This window comes from Acanthopagrus latus, chromosome 17, assembly GCF_904848185.1.
Source record: "Acanthopagrus latus isolate v.2019 chromosome 17, fAcaLat1.1, whole genome shotgun sequence".
Taxonomy (NCBI): domain Eukaryota; kingdom Metazoa; phylum Chordata; class Actinopteri; order Spariformes; family Sparidae; genus Acanthopagrus; species Acanthopagrus latus.
Window position 1 is genome coordinate 26,831,476 of NC_051055.1, and position 23,786 is coordinate 26,855,261.

At 41.5% G+C, this 23,786-nt stretch overlaps 2 protein-coding genes across 3 annotated transcripts in view; one reads left to right on the forward strand and one right to left on the reverse strand.

Annotated features, from left to right (window-relative positions):
• The window catches only part of LOC119006607 (raftlin-like), a 214,894-nt gene that overhangs the window by 107,934 nt on the left and 83,174 nt on the right, over window positions 1-23,786 (reverse strand). For both annotated transcript variants that reach the window (XM_037075495.1, XM_037075496.1), the window contains one exon: window positions 9,636-10,292. The gene's annotated coding sequence lies outside the window, so the exon portion shown is untranslated. The remainder of the gene's footprint in view (window positions 1-9,635; window positions 10,293-23,786) is intronic.
• On the forward strand, window positions 19,285-23,587 carry LOC119005736 (cysteine-rich venom protein). Its single transcript, XM_037073607.1, has 8 exons — window positions 19,285-19,344; window positions 20,615-20,618; window positions 20,935-21,038; window positions 21,855-21,945; window positions 22,306-22,442; window positions 23,064-23,155; window positions 23,244-23,326; window positions 23,454-23,587. The coding sequence occupies exons 1-8, from the start codon at window positions 19,285-19,287 to the stop codon at window positions 23,585-23,587; spliced, it is 705 nt and encodes a 234-aa protein (XP_036929502.1).

Genomic DNA, 23,786 nt, shown 5'->3' on the forward strand with positions numbered 1-23,786 from the left:
TAATCTTATCTGTTTCTTGTATTTGGTGCACGGTTGGTTTATCAGAGCATGTTTAGGTTGAGAGCAGACTTTTAGAAACCAAAACAACAAGCTATAAGAGGCTAAAAGGCCTTGCAGAGACGCATACTCGCTTGATAATTATTTGTGGGTCTGTCAAAACAAGCGTTCACATGAGATGGTCATTTGATCCACCGCTCGTACAAAAATACCAGAGCTGTGGCGGAGCTTTAAATGTTCTGAGGAGGAATTTGAACTTTATATTCATGACTTTTACATCAAGAAGACAACACAGAGCCCCACCTGCACTTTAGACATCACAGGGACGGGAAAAGACTGCACTGAATGATTTTCCCTTAATTCCGACTGACTGAGATCTTCCCCACATTACAAGACCGTGTTTCCAGGCTTTGATATCAACGTTGAGATCAAACCCAGCAGCATGAGAAGCTTCAGAGTGGATTAATGGAGGAAGACATTAATTAGGACACTGTGTTCTTGTGTTCCTCTCCATGTAGTCTCCCTTTAAAGCCCACTTTCTCCTTTTCTCTCCCTCCCTCGCGCTTTATCGTCCTCTTTGCCTTTTTCCCTGACTTTTGATCTTTTTTCTAATCTGACAAGTGAAGTGGAGCGCTGGGCTAAGTTTGGTGGTGGGCACTGCTGATCTGGTATCATCTGTAGTTTATTTTGAAGAGTGGAGTCAAGGGATTAGGGACCACCATGTAAAAATGAGGCTGACCTCGCAGGGGAAACAAAAGCAGCGTCTTTTAGTTGAAATGCTGTCTGTTTTCATGACAATAAACCTCCTGTGATTGTGTCCTCTGAGAAAAATGCCAGCAGTAGTCATTTTCTGATGTAGTATTTGAGACATGAGCAACAAAGGTTGAAGTAACACGACATACAGCCGCAAGAAAAGGAAGGAGTTGGAGGAATCATAGATCTTCTGACCTCGTGTGTTTCAGAAATGAACCAACTCAGTTATTGTGTCTCTTGACTTCCTGTTTACATCAAAAGTGGGACTGTGCAGACTGACACCTGCTGCTTGTGGTCACCATACACCTACATCTTAGAAAAACATCCAACCGGTTTTATAAAATAATGTACAGTTTGAAGGACTGCCAGAGCTGAGAGATTGAGAAACTTTTCCACAGTCTGACAAACATCGACCCCTTTTTAAATGGCTGCACCACTTAGTCTGGTTCTCCCACGCAGATCTGAAATCAGCTGGTCATCTTTACTGTAATAATGACATCATAGGTTGTCTGGGTGTGTCAGCTCAAAGGGCTCCTACATTCCCAGGATCATATAAAACTATAATAAAGTAATATTAATGGAGGGCAGTTACTGTATGGTTTATTGAGTAACCTCAATAGATTGTGTAATAATGAACCGCGAGGACACAACCACTGTGATGTCACCCATTCTTTGTCGACTACCATTTTTCAAAAATGGCAGAGCATCAGTCAACTTCGTTGTTTTATGGGGCCAGAGTTGACCACATTTATCTGTAAAGGATGGAGACTTGGGAGGATATCCTGACTGGCAACCCAGTCGCCTGAATAAATATTAGCTAAGTACATTTCTGCAAAACCACAGATGAGTTAAAACTGAATGTTTCACTATGGTGCAACTTAACTTTTGCCAGTTTGGGTTGTCCCAATGCTATTATGATGCCCTGTTTAGGATGAAGCAACTAAAGCACTCGGTTAGGGTTAGAAATGCATCATGGTTCGGCTCAAAATACATGTTTTGATCACTACGATCACAAATGAAGATGGTCCAACTTCCTGTAGAAAACTAGTTGCTTTTGACGCAACAAATATAGATCGAAATATCCCCAGGTGTACATAAAAACATCTTCTGGTCGTAGAAACGTTACCTGCCAACACTATATCCTGCCTACTGGGCTGTGGTTGAACCCAAGGACACGCCATGATGGCAACGTGCTGATCACAGCACTGCTTTATCGGAGCAACATGCTGTGTTGACTTGAAACTTTAGCAATTGAGATCATAAACTCATTAGGAAACTGTTTACCAAGGTGATAATGTAAATGAGAAGTAGGGTCATTTTCTCATATGCTTACATATATAAGCTTAACCCTTTTGCAACCATGTTAGTCACCCCTTGTTGGCCATTACAAAGAATGAAAGTGCAGTGCACTTCATGATTGGGAACTACTGAATGAGACAAGTATGACTCAAACTCAACAGACTTATGCTTCAGAGCATTTTTTACTTTCAGGTGTATCAGGGAAAGTCCGGCGCTGTAACCATGGTTACCAAATGACCTTGCATAAATATGGTTATACATCAGTTGTTGCCTACAGATCAGAAGATGGCTGTTAACAGCAGCGTATGAATTCATGCCAAGATTACAGTAGCTGTCATCAAATCAGTTGGTTGTTCTGCCTTTTGACAGCTTTCACACCGACCAGGGCAGGAGTGAAAGGAGTGAAAGCACCAGTTTGCCTAAAGTGACCCAGACCTTAGATCTGGCACAGAAGAAAACGCTCATATGAGTCCTTTCTTTCCTGGAACAAGCACTTACAAACAACCTATTCTGCGGAAAAGGTCACAAGACACTCAGCCGATGAGTCCAATATCTTTACGTCTGGTCAAGAAATCGTTTTCCAACACTTTGAACTTCAGCCTCACTCTCTGCTGCTTCGAGTGGAAATGTTAACACCATTTGAAAATCTCCCACTCTTTCCTTTCCTCTCTCCTTCCTCACTTCCGTCCTTACCACCTTGAATCTTCACATAAGCAGGACAGAGAGGTTGGAAAAAAGTCAGACCCAAGAGAGAGAAAAGACAATGGACCCTGTGGCAGGATGTTAACACTGCAACCCTTAGTGATTATACAGTCCTATAAAGAGAGAGGCCTGCAGTGTGTAGCTACACGTGCTGTACATACTGTTGACAGGACACTTTATTAAATGGGTTTAAACAGTTATGGTTAGAAAATAATACTGTCTGCCTGTGGGCTTGAAAAGTATGTTGGTCCTATGTGGTTTAATACACCGTCACTGACACAGTTAGCTGTTTACCTACTCCACTCCTGCTTACACTACTTACGAGCATCAGACATTAAAAAAAGCTAATGTAGCTGGCAGGCAACAAACAGACAATGTCTTTAGCATAAAAATTGGGGGATTTTTTGGTTAAAATCTCACTTTGTGGACCACAGAGAGCACACAGAAGGACAGAAACGAAGTGGATCGTGCTGCATGAGTGGCTTCTAAAAAGGCTTTTACGCTTTTCACTGTGAAACCAGGTGAACTCCATCGACTGTAGTGAATCTGAGCTGTCCATGTTTTGCTGTCTTCCACAACAGATAACACTACCGACTTTCCAGAGCAACTATCTAACATGCAGGGGCTTCAAATATGATGTTCAAAACAAAGGATATCAGTAGAGTATTACTTTAACAGTGTAAGTTGTAAGATATGGCCACTAGCAGAAGGTAGCTCCAAAACTATAAGCTAACCACTATTCGCTGTACTCTTAGCTATATGCTGTAGCTATTTTTGGGCTGTAGCAACTAGCTGCTTATAGCAAGTTAGCTTGCTTAGCTGTGCAGCTAAGTGTCTCTGCAGGCAGCATCCCAACACTTTTCTTGACAATAGACATTTCAGTTTATTTTACTTACTTATTAAACTATATTGGGGCATTACAGCGATGGTGTATAAATTTAGTGTCCAGCATGAACTAAACTTCATTTATAAACATTTATAGTATCAGATGAGGGGCCAGGACAGGTCAGGGCTAGCAGGTTAGCATGCTTACTAACGCAGACGTGGATGTCTTTGGCTCATTTTTTGAATGGTTTAAATTTAAATGCCTTTAAAATCTCTATGTGACAACAACAGCAGCGACACCCTGAAGGTCAGAATTCACATTTGATGGGGTTCTGTAGACAAACATGTTCTGGTTGATGCTCACAGATCATGGCGGATTGAGAAACATGCGAACAATTTCCACTTTTGTTGGTCACCAAGTTAAAAATGCATCACTTTCTTTGTCATTTAATGCCAGTGTCACATTAAGCATGCCATTTTTAGTAAAGTTTTGTACCATCCTATATGAACTGGACATATAAAATATGTAAAATCAGCATTAACTGTAAAAAGGCCACAAAGGAGACAGAGCTTTAAATATTGTGATTCGATGCATGATGACTTGAGGAGGCCCTTAAAGCGTTCATATGCTGAAGATGCTACAGACAAGCAAAAGACATTTCTACGTCTCAGCCGTTACCCACTCCCCTGCAAGGAGCCCACAGGTGCCTGAGGTGGAATTGGTTTTTTACTCACTGAATTTGTTAGATCTGCTCTGAATGCCCAAGGACGATACATAATGGCGAGCGAACGAAGGAGAAAAAAAAAAAAAAAGATGGAAGATGAGGGGTGATGAGTGAAGTGGAGAGAACAGCCGAGTAAACAATGGTGTCTGTCTGAGATTCTCCGCCGCTTCAAGGCTCCGGGAGGCTCCGCGCTTCGCTACAGCCTCGGCCAACCTCGTCTCGGTACGGTCTCAAGGCCCGGTTACAGTCCGTCCACACACACGCACACACACACACACACACACACACACACACACGAATACACACACACACTCATGAACGCTTTGAGGGAGCTATTGCCATGGGAACCAACCCCTCTATGACTATTCCCTTCTCAGGAGAATAATAGGCACCAATCTTTCTCAACCTCTCTCTCTTTCATTGTCAGTTTCTTTCTTCTCTTTTTTTCTGGCCGCTATAAGCTCTTGCCCCTCTTCATTACCAGGACCGGCCCCCTTCTTTCCTCTCCTCCATGTGCAGGAGCAAACACTCCATGTCCTCCTGTTCCCCCCGTCCTCTCCTCTCTCCTCTCTCCTCTCTCCTCTCTGCGTGTCTCTGACCGTCATGAGTTTGATTTGCTGTGCATAATCTATCCACGCTGGGATTTGTACAGTTCTCACAAGTGGAAAAGCAGCCCCGACCTGCACAAACAGTACGCCGGTTGTTTTCTAGCTGTAGCCAAAGAAACGTGGTGAAAAGAGGGATTGTTTGTCATCTCAAGGAAAGCAGGAGAGCAAAGTACTTGGTTAAAAATAGAAAAATAAAGTCTCTGGTCGCCTCCTTTGCCATTTTTCTCTAAAACACGGAGGGGTTTCAAGAGATTTCCCGTGAGTGACTCATTGCTTTCTGTGAACTTGCTCCAGGCAGGTCATTTTTTATTAAAGCCAGCTGAAGCCAAGTTCTTAGGTTTTCAGACACCATATCGACATGTCCATGTTGAACATTACCCAATCAATACGACTGCAATTTTCTTGACCACCCATTACAACAGGAGTCAATTTGCCTTACAGAAATATCAAGGGGCATTCTCTCTCTCTTTTTTTTCTTCCTCTTCTTTGCTTTGAGGTTAAGCTACTACACAACTGGCTGAAGATTGGCTCTTTTGTTTCCCATCTCGCCCGGAGGACTCCTCCTAATACGCCGTCTCAGGTCTAGGGCAGTGCCAGAGGCTTGAATAACTTAATATCATCAGAACCACGATCACTGTCACCTAGGAGGGGAGCGAGGGAGAATCATCTTTGCCCGAGATCTTGTAACCGAACATTTCACCGGGAGATGACGTGAGGAGGCTGCAATCAAGACGACACCCTGTCATGACAACTGCGAAACTCACGCTTTATTCACCAGTGTGTCATTCAACCATGTTTACTGCACGAGGTTAATATTACTGCCAGTGAGGATGCCAAATCTGATTTCTGTTCAGTTCCTATTCAAAACTCACCAAACCATGAATAAAAAAATACCAGGAATCAAGTGTTGAATATCTCCAAAAACACAGATAACTGTCAGCCGACTTACAGTATATAGTCATCCAGTTTTTGTACTTGTTTTGATTTTGTAAAAGCAGAAAATCACCTTCCGGCAACTTATTTTGGAGTCAAATCACTCAGTACGTTTATATTTCATCATGTCCCAAATCTGAACCTTGTGTGAGTTTTCCTCCAGCACCAAACAGGCGCCGCATGAAATGAAAGTCGAAATGAAATTGAAATGGTTTTAAAAATAACCCGCTTTCAATTAGATGTACCCTAAATTTGCCTGAGTATGGAATGTTCTGGTATTTGTCGAGCGTCTCTCTCTGTGGGTGTTTGTCTATACGTACCGAGCTGGAGAGGGAGTGCACATTACAGTTTACACAGGCCAACGCTTGCCAATTACCTTAATCAAATTTCACACCGCACAGGGGGATTCGCTGTGCCCGGATCAGATAGCAAACATAAGTTGATTAAAGTACATGTTTGCTAAAAGACTGGAGCGAAAACAAAAATCAACACAGACTGATGGCTGAAAGTATAAAGAGAAAGCAACGTCTGAAAAAAAGTCAGAGACAGTTTGTGACTGCTACTGTACGCTGCAGCTGACTGATTTGTTTTCAATATACAAGAAAAGAATCAGTACACACAAATTACCAACATTTTCTCTCTTACCTCATTGATTTTGTGCGACGCAGTTAGTTTTGGGTTTGAGATATTATGTTGAAGCTAATAATTCATAAATAAAAGGTCATGAATCTACATTAAAGGTCAGTGGATCTTACTTCCTAAAAAAAAACAAAAAAAAAACATCAGTTCTGTGGGGCAAATGTTAGTAACGTCATTAATAACGAGTAATAAGCCGTCGCTAAAGGTTGGCCATGATAATAAATCATCAATAAAAGACTTTCACAGCAATCCGTCTCATCTGTAGCTGGATGTTAAAGGTCTGCATTAAAGGTTACTTCCAGATACTTTAAGTCTATCTTAATAAAATATCGGCCCACATGTGCATTCATAAGAGAGTTATCGATCTCTGTAATCATTCCTCGTGTCCGCACCAGCCGTGAAGTCATCCTTTTCTAATGCATGACCACAAAGGACAAGGTTCGCTGTTTCAAGTCTCTATCAACCACATCTAGGGGTTATCTTTTACGGTTACAGTCTTTTCAGTACACAAATCCTTAGTTCTCTTTCACAGTTCCTCGACTGCAGCTCGGCACCGAAGCTCCGTCAGGGAAATGAAGCTTACGTATTGAAAAAGACTGGAAGATATTCACTTGATATGGCTGAACTCGGACCGCTGGAGCCTCGTGTCGTCTGCAGCTGAACAAAAGAATGCAATTTTAAACAGAACAAGGACGGCGTGAACGTTTGGCCTTCCATCCCTTAAATCACAATAGGACGAGTTCACCTCACAGCCAGATCTTCAAAAAACTCTGAACCTATTTTCTGATAACTTCATGATAAAAAAAAAAAAACTGATTCTGGTCTCGGTTTCGGTTGAATGGTCGAGTGGAGTGAGGTCGGAGGAAAATGTCATGCAGGAGGAAGAACACCAGCCGGAGAGACTTCATGAACATGGCAACCCATACATCTTTCTTAACAATGACTTGTAACTGTGTTGGGCAGGTTGTATTACACATTACTAGTTATTGAAGTAATACATTTTTTTACAGTGTGTTTCACTACTTTGTCATTACTTTCACCAAAATGACTGCAGGAGGACGATAAATAGCCTCGGAATAACCTGATCACTACTGACTATAAAACCTTTTTACTATCATTTAGAACATCTTGTTTATCATCATTCTCTTCACGTTTTGATAAGTGGACCATCACTAAATTTAAATTATGGAAGAATGGGCACAAATTGGGAGTTAATGGCAGATTCAGAGGTCAAGTTACCACTTTTTCTTCATCTCTTTTGCTTATAAATCTGGCAAATCTTGTGAGTTATTTGCAAGTTCTGGACTGAATGACTGAATTGTGAATAATCCAACTGATCTAACCATCTGCAGCATGTCCATGTAACTTTAATTTTGGGGTGGTAATGATAAAAGAAACTATATTACCACAAATCCCATTACAAACATGTTATATACCTCTGTTACGAGACATGTATACAGCCAAAGTAAATAATTACAAAATCTTGATAAAGTTAAAAAGTGGTAAATAATAACTTTCATTGTTTTGGGTTTGGAGACAGAAAAGACAGAGCTGACAATCTAAATGGTCACATATCATTAGAGATTGATATAAAAATATCTTTTTTTCCTAATTTGGGTGAATTAACCCTTTAATGTAATGGCCTTTTCACCTTTTGCCCTGCGTAATGGTTCCAAGAGACACTGTGGCGTAGCGAAGCCCAGACGACAATCGCTTCCACATTTGGTCGGAGTACGATGGAGCCACAAGGGCTTTCTGTGGGGGAGTGTTTGTGTGTGTGCATGTGTGTGTTTCAGTGTGTGTGTGTGCTCCTCTGTTCACGTGCACATCATGTGCATGTGCTGCGTGTAGGCACATGTGTTCATTGCATGTTGCATGTTTTCGCCACATCAACCCTTTAATATGTTCACTTGACGCCGAGCACATGGCTGCTTTTTTTTTTCTTGCACGTGTGTGTGTGTGTGTGTGTGTGTGTGTGTGTGTGTGTTTGTCAGCGAGTCTGTTAACGTGTTATATTTATACATGTTTACTTTATGTGTCACGCATTTTTACATCTGTGGCCTTTTTTGTTTAAATTAGTGTCAGTTTGGGTTTCATGCTTTTCTATGCGTGTATCTGTGTGTTTGATATTGTGCATATTGTGTTTCACCGTTTGTGTTTCTGTGTGCTGCCCATATGCTAAACGCCTTCTAAATGTTTTTGTACCTGTGTTTCATCTGTGTGTAGTTTCCGTGTGTGTGTGTGTGTGTGTGTGTGTGAGGCAGAGACAGAGAGAACTCCTGACCCGCCAACACAGTAGAGTTAACGCAGCCCGACGCACCACAACTCACCAGCTGGAACTAATTAACAGCAGTTCAGTCAGACGGAGCTCCCTCGCTCACTTTCTCTCTCTCACACTCTTTTCTCCTCTTCCCCCGGCTTTTCCTCTCTCTCATGCCCTCGTCTTCCTCCTCCCTGACATCCCCACCCCCCCGCCCTTCCTTCACCTCCTGCCATCGTTCAACTTGTTTTTCCCTTTTAAAAAAAACCCCCCTCGTCTCATACCCACACGCATGCATGCACGCTTGGATGAGCTGGTGTACCACAGCATATAGGCTAAGCGTGTAAACAGTCACTTGCACAGACAGACACGAACGCATCGGCACGCATGCTGCACAGGGAGGAACAAAACATGCAGGGAAACCCACACTCGTACCCCTCAGTGGATACAGCACAGCGGCTCACAAATCACACGCTCCCCTGTCTCTGCCCTCACCGGTGGGAGTGGTGTGATACTGTACGCCGGGCACATCTTGAAGCACGGTCAGGGTTCAAGTCTGTGATTGGATCCAGTGGACATTTTTGACATTCTCTTCCATCCATCACGCATGTGACTTCAAAACAACCAGACCTATTGATGTGCCTGATGAATGGCCAGAGTGTGTGAAGCATGGGAATCTGTGTGGTACAGTGGATGTCGAGCTTTTTCTCGTCGAACATGCCGCTCAAAAGGAAAAAAAAGCCAAACTTGTGGCTTGCGGCGATGTCTCACGAGCCCAACTCTCTGTGGTAGAAACAATTCCTCACACGCAAGTCCAAGTTTACAGTGGCTGCTGTCCAGGGGAGTATAGTAACACATCTGGCAGGAAGTAACAAAACAGACAGCAGAACTTACCTGTTTCACAATCTCGTCGAAAAGTTCACTGCTTGGACGTGAAGGCACCAACTGGACCAGAGCCTCCAGCAGACAAACGCATTCTACTTGGGAGGCGACCGGCGCAAAGAGAGAGGATGGAGGACGGGTTCAGATCCTGTCCGACCAGCTGACTGAGGTTTTGCCGTGGAGGTGGCTCGGCTGTGAAAAGAAACACAATCCTCCTGCAGGCGGCAGAGAAAACCAGAGCGTCTGTCAGTTCTACGGGCACAGCAGCAGCAGCAGCAGCAGCAGCAGCAGTTCCAGCGGTTTGCCTCGTCTTTCCCCCCCCTCGCCACCTAACGGAGCTCAAACACACTTGTAAGCTCGGTGCGTTTAGGTCATGCTCAAAGTATGCCTGTATACCGATGTTCTGCAAGCTCAGGGAAACCACATCCTGTCACATATTTACCTCCCTCCCCTGTCTCTCCCTCTCTTTTCTCTCGTTCTGTGTGGTGTTTTCTCTCTCTCTCCCCGTCTCTGTGTGCGTCTCTTTCCTGTGTCTTTCTGTCGCTCCCCTGTGATTGTCTGAAGCAACTGAGCGCTCTGACCCAGCGTCTGTTCAGCACAGCCTCTCTGCCTCTCTGCCTATCTCTCCAGCAGCCGCACCAGTTCCACTCGGCTGACTGAAGAATCCATCTGAGGAGAGGAGGAGGAGGAGGAGGGGGTTAGAAATGAGGGGAGGGAGGGAGGGAGGTTGAGGGGGGTTGACGGAGGGAAGGTGGGGAGGGGGCTTCGCTGGGAAATACCAGAGTCAGAGAGAGAAAGAGAGGGAGAGGGAGGAGGAAGGATGGCGGTGGTGTTGGTGGTGGGTGTTGTTTAGGGAGTGAAGGACCACAGAAAGATTGGCGGGTAGAAATTGTAATCAATAGTTTGTTTGAGAGACTGTGCCGGTGAGAAAGTAGACTGCCCCATAGTCGATACACACACACACACACACACACACACACACACACACACACTTGCCCACACACTTGCATACACACGTGCATTCTGTAAGAAGTGTTTCAGGAGCTGGTGATGAGTTTGACAAAAAAAAGTCTTAGGGGTACTTAAATGATGGTTGTTTTGTTGAATATAGCTCTGTGTGTGTGTTTGGGCTCGTGTGTGTGTGTGTGTGTGTGTGTGTGTGTGCAAGTGCAAGTCTCTCACAAGTTCACTTCACTCTGTGGTGGTTATGCATATTTAATACGTCCGGGTCGGGACCCCCTATAGCTCCGTATCCATTATTTAAAGCCGGTTTGTACGAGGGACCACCACTCTGGACAAAACAGCAGACCTCTGAAACATAAACTGTGATTTACAACACGACAGCAGCTTCCACTACCTGAACTACAACAACAACAACAACCAGAAGAGAGCCATGTTGGTCCAGAGAATCCTCGCTGGAGGTGAACACTGCAAGGCAAATCTGCATTGGGGAAGAGGTTTCCATCACTGTCGGTCTGAACCATTAACTGTCTGCAATGCCGAAAGTCTATTGATGGATACCGTAAATGGCTGTTTGGTTCGACCACGGCTGGGCGTCTTCCTGCTGACTGCTTTGTTTTGTTGAATATTCTTCACCATTTCAGATTTAAAGGCTTCTGCAATTGATATTTTAATGTGAATCTGGCAACAACAACTTTTTCCTCAGCGCATCAATCTGAAGTAACTACTGATCGGACAGTGTAATGGATGTAGAAAAATGATACCATCCGTGTGTAGATTGATTCCCTGTGTCTAATTACAGCATGAAAAATGTAAGTCAGTGGAACATGTAAATGAAAACAGTGGAACAACTTCTTGCTTTGGACAGTAGCCGTCTTGCTAATGCTATCTTTGTGACAAGGAAGGAAAATCAAATGATTGCCTATTTCCTCTTTAACAATGGATCACATGAATACATGTTTGTGAAAGGTGTCTTTAGTCTTTGTCTGTAATTAAAGGTATCACCAAGATCTGCAGTTTCGCTCAGCTCTATGAAGCATTTAGCTCTCCAGCCCACTGTAGCTGCGCAACCTGCCCAGCACCAAAGGCCAGACAAACACAGTTAGCAACTAGCTAGTGAACATAACGGACACATTAGCTGCTGATGTACCACATATTTTCCTCAGGTGCTGGTGGAGACCAAAATAAAGCTAAAAAGGCCAGTGAATATTGGACTTAAGTTCATCAGATGGTCAGAAACACGACAGCAAACGATTGCTGCATTTGCATTGCATTGCATTTGATGTTGTACCTGCTGGATGTGGGACTGTGACTTAGAAGATGACGTCAGTTTTTTTATGTTTACAATTTGTTTCTAGTGCTCCCAAGTGGTCCCAAAATCAGTTATCATGGGGTTTAAAGTTCAGGAAAAGGATGATGTTGACAACATTTCAGCAGACATAGTTGTTTGGTTTGCTGTTTCATGCTTTGTTTTGAGTACACATGACACATTGACCCCTGTGTCTGAGAGGCTCAAGGCTTGGACTGGATCCTGGTGGGTGAAACGGGTTGACCTCACCTACGTCTTCATTAGGAGTCAGAAAGTTGAGCCAGTGAAACAAAACTAGTGAAAGAAAAGGGAAACTTATCTGGATTATTACTTATTTGTGGAAAGTCTTCATCTTCGCTTAAAGGTTCATCCCCGATCTTCCACAATATACATTCAACTGTTGATGTCATGTGATAACACTTAATAATCTCCACGTTGACAGACCAGCTGCCGAGGAGCATCATGTGATACACACTTTCGAGTTTCTAGAGGCAACAAGCACTAAGAAAGCAGAGTTCAGAAGTTTAATGAAGCAAACAGGTAGATACAGAGAGACAGCTTTGACTCGCCTCAAGCTTGAGATAAGAAATAAAGCACATAGTAACAACGAGTTATTTATAAATGCTGAAGTTGGTTTGGGGTGAGAGGGGGGATGGAAACAGCATGCGTCAAAATGAGTCAAGGTTAGATAAAAAGGCTGCGTTCAGGGCGTAATGAGAATGGAATGTAACAGACAGAGAGAATAAGATTTCTCAACATGTGCAATGATTGAACGAATAACAAAATGTCCCTGTAGGTGCTTCGGGGGTAAAAAGGCAATAAGTCGTGAGGATTAGTGTTTTAATTTTGTTGTTTTTGTCTCCGAGTAATTAACTGAGTGAAGTTCAAGTTTCGCATCATGTTCAGTTTGAATGTCTTTTGTATTTATTTATTTATTTATTTATTTTTACTGCAGCCTCTTTCCTGCCACATTTATTGACAGGAATGATGAGACAGACTTTTTGTTTTGTTTTGTTTTGCCGAAATCCATCTGGCTCCATTGCAGCAGAAGCCCGCCGGGTCACCGATTCAGGTTCGTGCTGAATGAGAGTTTTTGACAATGGGTGCTATTTTAACAGGCCTTAGCATCTGTTTCACAAGGATGCAGAGGAAAAAACTATGATGAAAAGTGCTGTTTAGAGGGCAGTACACAGCTGTCGTACACAAAATATTAAGATATATTTTTAAGCCTTGCAAACAGCTGTGTGTCTGTCAAACTACGACTTCGGTCCAGTCGGTAATATCTCAACAGCTGTTGGATGGATTGCCACTAAAGTTTGCACAGCTGTTTGTGATCCCCAGCAAATGAATAATAACTCTGGACAGCCCTTGAATCTTTATCTAAAGTATTCATCAGTTTAAATGACTTTAATTTGTCAAAAATTCTGGTTTATAGGCACATTTTTCCAGAACAGATGACCTCATTAGCCTCAGCTTTGTTGTATTTAGCGCTAATTAGCATGTGATAGCATGCTGACATGCTTTACTAAGATAGAGAACCTGGAATGCATTATATCTGTTAAACATTAGCATGTTGACACTGTTACTGTGAGCATGTTAGCATGCTTATGTTAGCATTTGGCTCACGACAGAGAGTATAACCTGACATGACCGTGGAGTCTTACATCAGCTTAATCTGCAACATCTGCATCATGACAAGGTTCAGGATTCATAAATATTACCATGATGCCTCTCAGTAGAGTGCATACCTCCACCAAGGCCCAACAGTCCCCTTTAATTCAATGAAGATATTAAATAGAAACATTAAAATCCACTAGAACTGGCATTTTATTTGGATAAGCTACTGCCACCTTGGTATGCCTGACTTTTTTCATCAAGATCCGTGCATAATTCCCTGAGAAATTACCCAAAATGCTGGAAATCGCCCTGTCTCACAAAAATTCCTTGACTTGCAGTAAAAGTTAATTGGGTCTGTTCTGCGCCAAGACCCATCCTCTTTCCAAGTCTGAGGAAATCTGTTCAGAATTTTTTTGTGTAATCCTGCTGACAAACCAATTTTTTTTCAAACACAAGAAAAAAAGTCTATACTATACTATATTGCCAATACATGCAAAAAATTTGATATTTTGCCACTTTGCACTTCTTTAGTTACAATTTGTAATTGTGTGTTGTTGCAGCACTGTGTTTATGATCTAGTAAGGATTGAAAATAAATAGATAAATAAAAAGAAAACACTCAGTAAGGGTTAGAAAAAGATCATGTTTGGTTTAAAAATGCCTGCTTCTGTTTCCACAAACACAGAAAACGGAAATTGTCCCAACATCATTAATGGCTGGAAAAAGTCTCGACATCTCCATTTAAAAATATTTAGTGGTTTCAGGCTTTCAAATGTTGAAACACAGACCTGAACAGTAGTCTCTGGCTTGGCAAACCCTCCTCCCTAGCTGAAACACCACCACTATACCTTCCGCCTCCCGATATGAAAGTCAGGTGATATGACACCTATTGTAGAAATGTGAATGATTCATATGACACTTACAAGTGTAACTCTATATATCTATGTTTATCCAACAAACAAATAAAGAAAAATACCTGCGCAGATGATGAAATGCAAATAAAATTGATGCTTGTCAAAGATATAACTCACTGACAGGCAGCGGCGACATAAAGACAGACAAAGGATGTCTTGATTTTTTTGACGAGTTGCCATAATTACTGGTGAAGCGCTCCACACACACTGTGATTAGATTTATAGCCCCACACAATGTGATCATGACATTGAGCTCTTTCTCAAAGTCATTTTTAGCCTAGCAGGGGATTCACTCGCTCATTTGGGGTTGAAGCTGCCGTTTCACGAGGAGCCCTCATTGTGTCGCTCAGACGTTGCCGCGACAATCTAACTCCAGGCCGCAAATTAATGATATGTATCTTTTAAAAGATGGAGGTTTCCTGCCTCTGTTTGCCGTCACGCCGGGAGCCCCATTAGACTTTAATCACCCTTCCGGAGAGCACGGGTGGAAACTGCCAAAGCTTATCTAGATCCCAACATGGTTTTGGAAGGACATTTTTCAGCATCAGACCACCTTCCCTGAAAAAAGGTTCAGTGTTGGAGGGGAAAAGAGGGTCATACTGGTAAATGATTTCTATGAAACACCCGTGGAGATACCTGAGGTTGGAATTAAAGAACAAAAGAGAGTGAGATTGTTCACGTTGGGTGGATGCTCCGCAAGGCTTCCGGCAGGTTAATGAAATCAAACAAATGCCAAAAAACGCTGAAGCAATCCTGACAGGCGCCGAGGCGTGAATGACCGTGATGATCACCCACAAAGAGAGTGCCAGCGCGCTTTAGCCTTCGATTAAAAACATGTCAAAAAGTGAAACAATGTAAGTACATGGGAAGATGCCATAAACATGATGTCATCTATAAATACACACTTCAACAGGTTTGTTGTTTAGCTTTACATTATGTGTGTTTAACGTTCTGCGACTTGACCTTCGTTGCTCCAGCTGCCCTACAGGGCACCGAGGCGTTCCCACCAGAAGAGCTTGGGACGACTGAAACGAGACACATAATGTGAGTCGTGTTATAAAGATGGGCGGCCAAGCGTGGTGTTTGTGCAAGCGTCGGTCTTACATGAGCGGCTGAGGACTCAGACGGACAGCTGATTGGACGAGAGAGTTGAGTGGAACAAAAGACATCCCTGTGAGAACCTAAATGAGTCTCATCATTTCTGCTGTAAAGTAATAAGGTTGTTCAATCACAGGGTCCATTATATCCAAGGCTTCATACAAAGAGCGCGGTTGTGTTTCGACAGTTGAGCTCCTCTGTGACTAGAGATGTGACAGTGCCCCCTAGTGTTCAAAGTGGGAAGTGAGCTTTTAAAAATGATACATGACTTTCATTGTGATTAGAAGTGATTCTGTCTGTATTTCTTTTCATCTGAGTTTCTACCTCCATGTGTTATTTTCTGTTTGTGACGCACATTTCAACAAGCGTCTGATAATGAAGTATGGTTATGTATGTATGGTCCTTGTTATCTTTACTTAAAGGTAGAATACATGCGTCACACTGTCTGGCTCCACATGTGATTCAAGATCAACAATGTTAACGACAGCCCGACGGCTGCAATGAAGCAGACATGCAAATGTGGCCCAGAGGTGTGCGACAACTTTTTTTTCCTCCTTTGAAGTCTTCTCCCAACTTATCACAACCTTTGGTGCGCTTTACGTTCCTGTCATATTTTACTTTAACTAAAATTAAAATATCCATTTTATTATTGCTCTGAGTGCTTGTATCCTTTTCCATTCCTTTAAATCTTCATTTTTCTTTAGCGTGACTACCTTATATAACTATCTATCTATTTGTTCAGGGACTACAGACAACAAAAAATACATCCTTTTGACTTATTCTGGCATAATCTTAGTAATATTTATTAATGTTAATAATGTAATAAACCAGTATTTAATACAGAAAAAATAAAGTTTAGTTTTCTTTTTGGATTTCTTTGTCAGACACAAAACAGTAAAGAAACAAAAGTTTTAAGGCTGTGTCCTAGAATGAAAGTGAACCATGTTGTTCCCAAGATGTAATAAAAAAACCACAGAGTTCATAGTATGAACACGAATTTGCTTAATGTTTTCTGTGTTTTTACATCTTCGTCACGAAACACTGGTTAGCCTTGGCCTTAGCCTTCGGGCTGTCCAGCGTGCATGTGTTCAGCAGATTCTTTCCAATCACACCTGAATTAAGCAACCGACATCAACAAGAAAAAGGTTTCCAATAAAAAGACTTCAGTCTTTTTCTAACATAATTTCCAACAAACCAGGCTGCATTAGGCTGTCAGTTTTCCTCCCGGGGCGTCCGCCTGCCGCAGCACTCAGCTCAGTAGCATTCTGTTCTTTAATGGCCACCATTACTTTAAACGGTCCGCCTTTATTCTTAAGTACTGTTAAGAGAGTTTTTCTGTTCCAAGAAAACCATATCTGAATGTATACAAAGCCATTTGTACACAGAGCACTACACCCATGATATCCATCATCGCATAGGCCATTTAACACTGTTGACAGTGGGGATCAGACTGGCTTTGGTTTGCATTTCATGCTGTCCTGCTAGCTTACAGATTATGTGGAGCGTTTACACACCCACGGCAATTGTCTGTCTGTCTTTGTCTCTCTGTCTGTCGATATTAAAGATAAAGATAAAGAAAAAGGATTGTTTCTGTATAATTCACAATAGGAAGAAAATACGACTCATGAGCATGCTCCATAAAGCAGAAACTGTTTGACTCCACCTATCCATTGAACTGTAAGACAAAGGAACAATAATGTGTGTAGCAAAGAGCCGATAGCAACATAATGCTTATTATGCACCAACACACAGCACCGAGAATCACCGTGAGCGATGTGTTTGTTCAGGTGTAGGTGTGAGCGATCCAAGTCGTCTCTTAAAATACAGAATCATTTCTTATACTTCATAATGGAGAAAACTACATTTTAAATAAATGTAAGTAGTGCATATAATGTAGAAATACCAAATAAACTGAAATAATACAGGTAGGCTAATGGGCAAAATGGATGTAATATACTTTATTATTACATAAAATGACTTCACCTGTGTTATATAATTTGGTTAGTTGTGTACTTACATTATACCAAATGTTTCAAACAATTCAAGTAATAGTATGTTTCAGAAGGAGTTGGCAGGAGTGTTACCGGTGTCCCTCAAATCATGATCATGGATGGGAATACTTTAAAAAAAAGAGACTAAATCTGATGTGCATATACATTTCTTTGATTGAGAGCTCCCCCAGCAGCAGAAATTACACACTGTGCATTTACTTGAATCTGTAAACACAACACAGACACCCTGGCTATTATGTTTGCAAATGTTCACCTTTTTTTTTTTTTACTACCAGATGGCACATTTAAACATTAGCACACACTGGAGTCAGGTCTCGAGCCTCCTGACAAATGCAAGTCCAGCATTCCCCTTTGTTTATTACCGATTTGGTCCAACTCAGACAGGAAATACCTGTTTTTTTAGGAGCTAAATGTTTCACTATGTTCACCAGTAAGTTGATACATTTATCTTTCAGCTGCTTGGTGCTGGGGAGCAATGTGCAGTAGGATCATTAAATCTTATTTGCTGTAAAAAGCTCCTTTCTAAGACTGGAAATTAGGTTAATTAAGAGGGAACTGGAAGAGAAAAACCCAAAAAGATGGGCTGTAAGACATGAAAATGTTTTGTAGAGCAAAATGGGCCGTGGGCGGGATATAAGGAATATATTTCACAGTATTTTGACAACCTGACGACTAAAAATATTGAGATTTTTGCCAGGAAAGAGTCTAGAGTTAACAATTGTCATTACCTGTTTGTCGATCCATGTTGTTCAATCAATGGGAATTCTAAAAAGAAAAAAAATAAATAAATAAAAACAACTTTTTCCATTGTTAGCAACTGTCTTCTATCCTAAATTTAATGACTATACAGCATTTACGATGCACCTTTCTGTGTTTGCCTTTCATAGAGAAACAGATGAAAGACACAAAGATCTACATTGCTTGTTCACAATGATGCAAATGAAGTAAATTAAAAAAAAAAAAAAAAGGGTCAGATTTGCATAACTCTTTCTTTGTGTTGGTCAGAAGCACCCCTCTGGCAGCTTGCCAAAGACAGCCCTGGGTGCGTCTTCAGTCTGTATGAACTGTATTAACTGTAAATCCATTTTCATACAAGGCCGTACGGATCCATGCTGTAAATCCACCAATACTGCTTTTCTTTTGTTTGCCTTCACTTCAGGCACCTTTCCACCCTATGCTGTGTAAACTCCCAGACATTCATTCAACACAACGAGATGTTACCGCACCCTGAGGCTGAAAAATTCTTCTATTTACTCTCTGTCAGTTGCACTTTCATGAGCGTCGTGATAGACTTGTTTTGTTCACTATCCATTGTGTGGACGCTGCTGGGATACTGCTGCATGATTGGCAGCTGGAGGAGGTTCGGCAACATGTGGCCTATAAAACAGGCGCGACGCAGTGCCAGATCACCTCCGCCTCCTGAAGAGACCCAGGTGCAGGTATGCCTCTCAGTTCAACACATTCTTCTAATATTTTTTAATGCTGCTTTTTTTTTTCTTCATGTAAACTGTATTTTTCAGTTTATTGCTTTCTTTTGTTTTCATACATGCTCTGCCTTTAATTTAATTGCAGAATGATTAATTCAAATGAGATAATGAAACAACAAATCTGATATAATAACAATAACACTTGAATGATGTGTTAAAATATGTAGGAAAAAAAAACAGCAGTAATTTCACTTTGCACGTATCATGACGGTTCTCTTCATCTTTTGCATCACAAGGCATCATCCTTCTCTGTCAGCGAATTAAAATGTTTGTACTCCTGATTTCCGTCTTGACGCTGCATCATGTTCATGCTGCATGCAATGTGGTGAGTCGATGCTTGAAGTTTTGGAGAATTAGGATGTTGTTAATGCAGTTTGTTTTATGTTTTGTGTAGGCTGGACAGTATGTTTCCTCAAATGGAGTGCTAACACTGCTGACATATTTTTTTTTCAACTAAGGGAGTGATTTGCAGAGCAATGTTAAACATGCATTCAAAATATATAAAGAGCTAATAGAACTGGTCTGATCGATGTCGGGGCAATTTGAAAAAATTAAAAAGATCTACGCTTTTTTTTAAAGCTTGCCTTTGCCTCTAATAATAGTAATAATGTATGTAAAGGTACTAGAAAGAACTTTTAACTTAACTCTTTATGAACCTCATAAGCAAACAAGCAAGAGGATCACGTTTGGTCATCTTTATATCGTTATTTGAAATGCCTGTCACTGCAGCGGATTCTGGAAATTTAAACTATTCTTACACTGGAATACTGAGGATGAGTTGAGGAGTCTCACAGCCTGAGGGAAGAAGCTGCTCTGTAGTCTGGTGGTACAGCAGCAGATGCTTCTGTATTGCCGGATAGCAGCAGAATAACGGAGCATTTTACATTGGCCTTTGTGCCGGCTTATTATCATGAAGACCGAACATTTCTTGGGAATGTTTGTCCTCAGCGCCAAAAAATGACTGTTTTCGTGTAACCAAATGAGATAGCTGTAGGGGTGTAACTGTCAACTCACATATCACACACACAACGTTCACACAGAGACAAATGGCTTGCTCCTGGCGATTCAACGAGGAGTTTCTCAAAATATTAGTTTTGAACAGTATACAGCCAAACGAGCGAAGACGGCACATCAGGACAACACTTATGGAAAACGAAAAAAAAAACAAAACACTCAATTGTCATTGTTTTAGCTCTCTCATGCCGGTTGGAAAACAGGTTTTAGGTGTGTTAACGGCCAATCACTGGATTGGAGCGAGGTTCAGAACGGTTATCCTCTTGCCTATCGACATACGATATACGTATTCATTGTATAACTGCACGCACTGAAACCGTGTAATAGGTACATGTATTGAATCTATTACACCTCCTAGACAGACAGATACATGACCGTGTCGCCATGCATCCTGCAAACAACCGTGTTTGAAAAAAGAAAATTAGTATTAAAAAATAACACAGGTGAATCAACAAGAAATGAAAGTTCCTTGTAGTAGCTGTAGGTTTTTGTAACATAAAGTTAAAAGTGTTTTCCATTCCCCTGATGAGAACCTAACTCACATCTCCTCTCATTTCTGCATGCCCCGGTGTGTCCTACAGTCAGGTAAGCACAATGCTACGTTCACCTGCCGTGTTTAACTTTACAGAGGAATTTCATTTTCCAGGTTTAGCTCACAGACAATGCCAATAAATCTCTTAGTGAGATTATGGGATTTGGCTCAATCCTTTCTTTATACGCTTTTGTTATGTCAAACCATTCCAGGGTCATTAAACCAGGATATGTTTTGTGAGTCATATCGTGGATATAAAGCCACCAGAGTAAACATCACTCTTCATTATGTCCTTAATCTGTTGTTTACCCATAGGTTTTAAGTGTGTGTGTGTACATGTCTGTGTGTTTCCCGTGTGTGTTTCTGCAGCGCTATGCCCAGGAACAAACAGAACGGTTCAGGATGAGATCGTCAACCTGCACAATCATTTCAGGAGAAACGTCAGTCCCACTGCTGCGAACATGCTGAAAATGGTCAGTCCTGTTTTTTCTACTCGCACAATAAAAGTGGCTGGGATCATATTTGCTGATCATTTCCCAGCGTTTGATTTCCCTCGCTTGTGGGTAGGAAAAAAAAACAAAACCCAAAAACAACAAGGAGGGTGAGGCTCTCTGCACCGCGCCTGAAAACCATAGAAGTCATAAGCAGCTTTTCACAATCAGGGTGGTATAGATCGGTGTTCAAGAGGCTGACTCAGCCTGAAACGTTCTGAAGGAGTCGACCTCCCGTTACAGTTAAAGCAGGACCAACACATAAAGCTTATAGATGGTACAGATGATGTGAAGAAAACTGGAACAACTGCTATACAATCTCTAAACCGTAATTTTTTACGTCTTTCGCTGTTTTTTTCTGATCAACATCTCTATAATGCAGGGAGCCAAGCCCAACCACTTCAAATACAGAGCAAACAGTTGCAAGTCTTTCAGTCAGCAGGAGAATAAAAATAATTCATTTCCTTTCGAGTGAGATGGATCTCCAGAGATGTAATGTTTCTGCACAAATGTAAAAAAGAAAAATCTCATGTTTTTTGGTTTTGGGCTGTAAAAACAAACAAATAAAATGGTCTCAAAGGGGGAAGACCACCTCTATCACAACCGATTCATATTGAAATATTATCGAGTGGATTATATTCTGTAAACTTTCGGTCTTTCAGATCACCAGCGGTGCATTTATTATTTTTTTTAAAGCCACTATCTTTTGAGAGAATGCGTCTTCCTTTACATTGTGGGTGTCATTTCTAAATTTAACTCTCGACTTCCTCTTATTTTATTTGTGTTTTTCTTTTGCAGAATTATAGTGAGGATGTAGCGGTCAGTGCTCAGGCCTGGGCTGACAAATGTGTTCTGGCCCATGGTCCACCCGACACACGCGAACTCAAAGGTATATTTCTTCCTCTATTATTCCTCTGTCTCTCTTTGTTTCCCCTTTAATTTGCGCCACACATGCCAGAACCTTACAGTTAATAATAGCTCAGAGATGAAGCCAGAGTAAAGGTTCCTGTGAACTGACTGACTTTTTGATTGATGGTCAGAGTCACAGTGAACATTATCTTATCTCCAGTCTTAATACTTTCTTTTAATAACATATTACAGGCAGTAGGTTATGTTATCTTTGCGGAGATTATCATCAGTGGGCCTTTTAATGAACCCTGTTTTATCTTGATAAGCTAATCTCCTGGGACATGAAAATAAAACTGTGTATTTGCAGACACCCATTAATCAGTGTGTGTTTCTCACCAAGGATATGGAATGGGTGAGAATCTGTTCTATTCATCCGTACCATTGCCATGGACGGACGTCATCACTGCCTGGCACAATGAGGTGGCGCTATTCAAGTATCCCGATGGAGACTGGAACAAGACGGGTCACTACACACAGGTAACACTCACATGTTGCTCAGGTACCAGTGTGCTCACAAAGAAAACCATGTTATCTTTAAGGATAAACAAAAGGTGCTGCGATAGCAGTGATAAGAGCAAGTAACACGGTGATGTTGATGCTTGGATGCTTAATGATTTTGAATTAGAACAGTGGTTCAAATTACTACTTGCACATCAGAAGTCAATATTTGTGTAAAACATTAAGTCGATTGATTAGGGAACAATACAAATACACTTAACCAATTGTTGATAATGTGTTTTGTAGCTTTCTGTAGCTGTGTGAACGCTGAGACATTTTGTGTTCATAGATGTTCATTTTATGGTGAATTGCCTGTACAAAATGAGAGTGACCTTTCACCAAAGCATTCATGTCCCTTCAAAAAATGAATAAGTGGAGTGATGGTGAACAAAAAAAAACAGTTATTTTACCACAGTAAATACCATTGTAAGGAAGATACACTTGTACTTGTGTACCTCAGTTAACCTACACGGTCACATGTATTACCCAGGTGTTTAATGAGGTCTTCAAAAACAAAACACAATTAAGTCATGACAATAGTTAGGAGTTTCCCAGATTCAAGTGGCACTGAAAACGATACCGTTTTGTTCTTGTCGTCAGGTGGTGTGGAGCACCTCCTACAGAGTCGGCTGTGGAATGACACATTGTGCTAGCGAGGGCATCTATTTCTATGCCTGCCACTACTACAGAGCGTATGTCACCCGTGACTTTGCTTAACATGTGATTTCTGAGGGATTAAAAAAAAAGTAAAAAATCTGACACTGTATTTTTGTTTAACAGAGGAAACTTCCAGGGATGGCCAGTTTATAAAAAAGGAGACTCGTGTGCCTCCTGTCCCAACAATTGTGAGGACAGACTCTGCAGTAAGTAACTCTGTGGGCTAATTGTCTGGCAAAGGAGATGTAAGTTACGAGAAATGTTGTCCACTGAGGTGGAAACAAAAGACAAACAAGCTAACCTCTATGTTTTTCTGTCTATTCTTCATTTCAGCCAACCCCTGTCCTTACATAAACCCCTACCTCAACTGTCCAACCTTGAAAAACATATTTGGATGCAGCAGTAAGTGGGTGACTGAGTGTGTTGCTTCATGCAAATGCCTCACTGAAATTATTCCAATAGGCTAAAGATTGGGGCCTGCAGGTTGACCGACACTGTTCAGACTATTTACATCTGTTGGTGACTCCCTGTCTGCAAGAGGAGGTTCTGTAACACTGATGTACTTCCTCTAAGCTTGTTACAAGATAGCTGTGACACGAGGAAAGGACAAAAATCGGGTTTAATATTGATGGTCTTGATTGAAGTTAAAGGGATGTTTGTTATGTT

Excerpts from the sequence above, each read along its gene's own strand:
- LOC119005736 (XM_037073607.1), top strand. The coding sequence starts at position 19,285 with ATGTTTGTACTCCTGATTTCCGTCTTGACGCTGCATCATGTTCATGCT. Across the intron at positions 22,443-23,063 it reads AGACGGGTCACTACACACAG|GTGGTGTGGAGCACCTCCTA; the intron begins GTAACACTCACA and ends TCTTGTCGTCAG. Across the intron at positions 23,327-23,453 it reads TTGTGAGGACAGACTCTGCA|CCAACCCCTGTCCTTACATA; the intron begins GTAAGTAACTCT and ends TCTTCATTTCAG.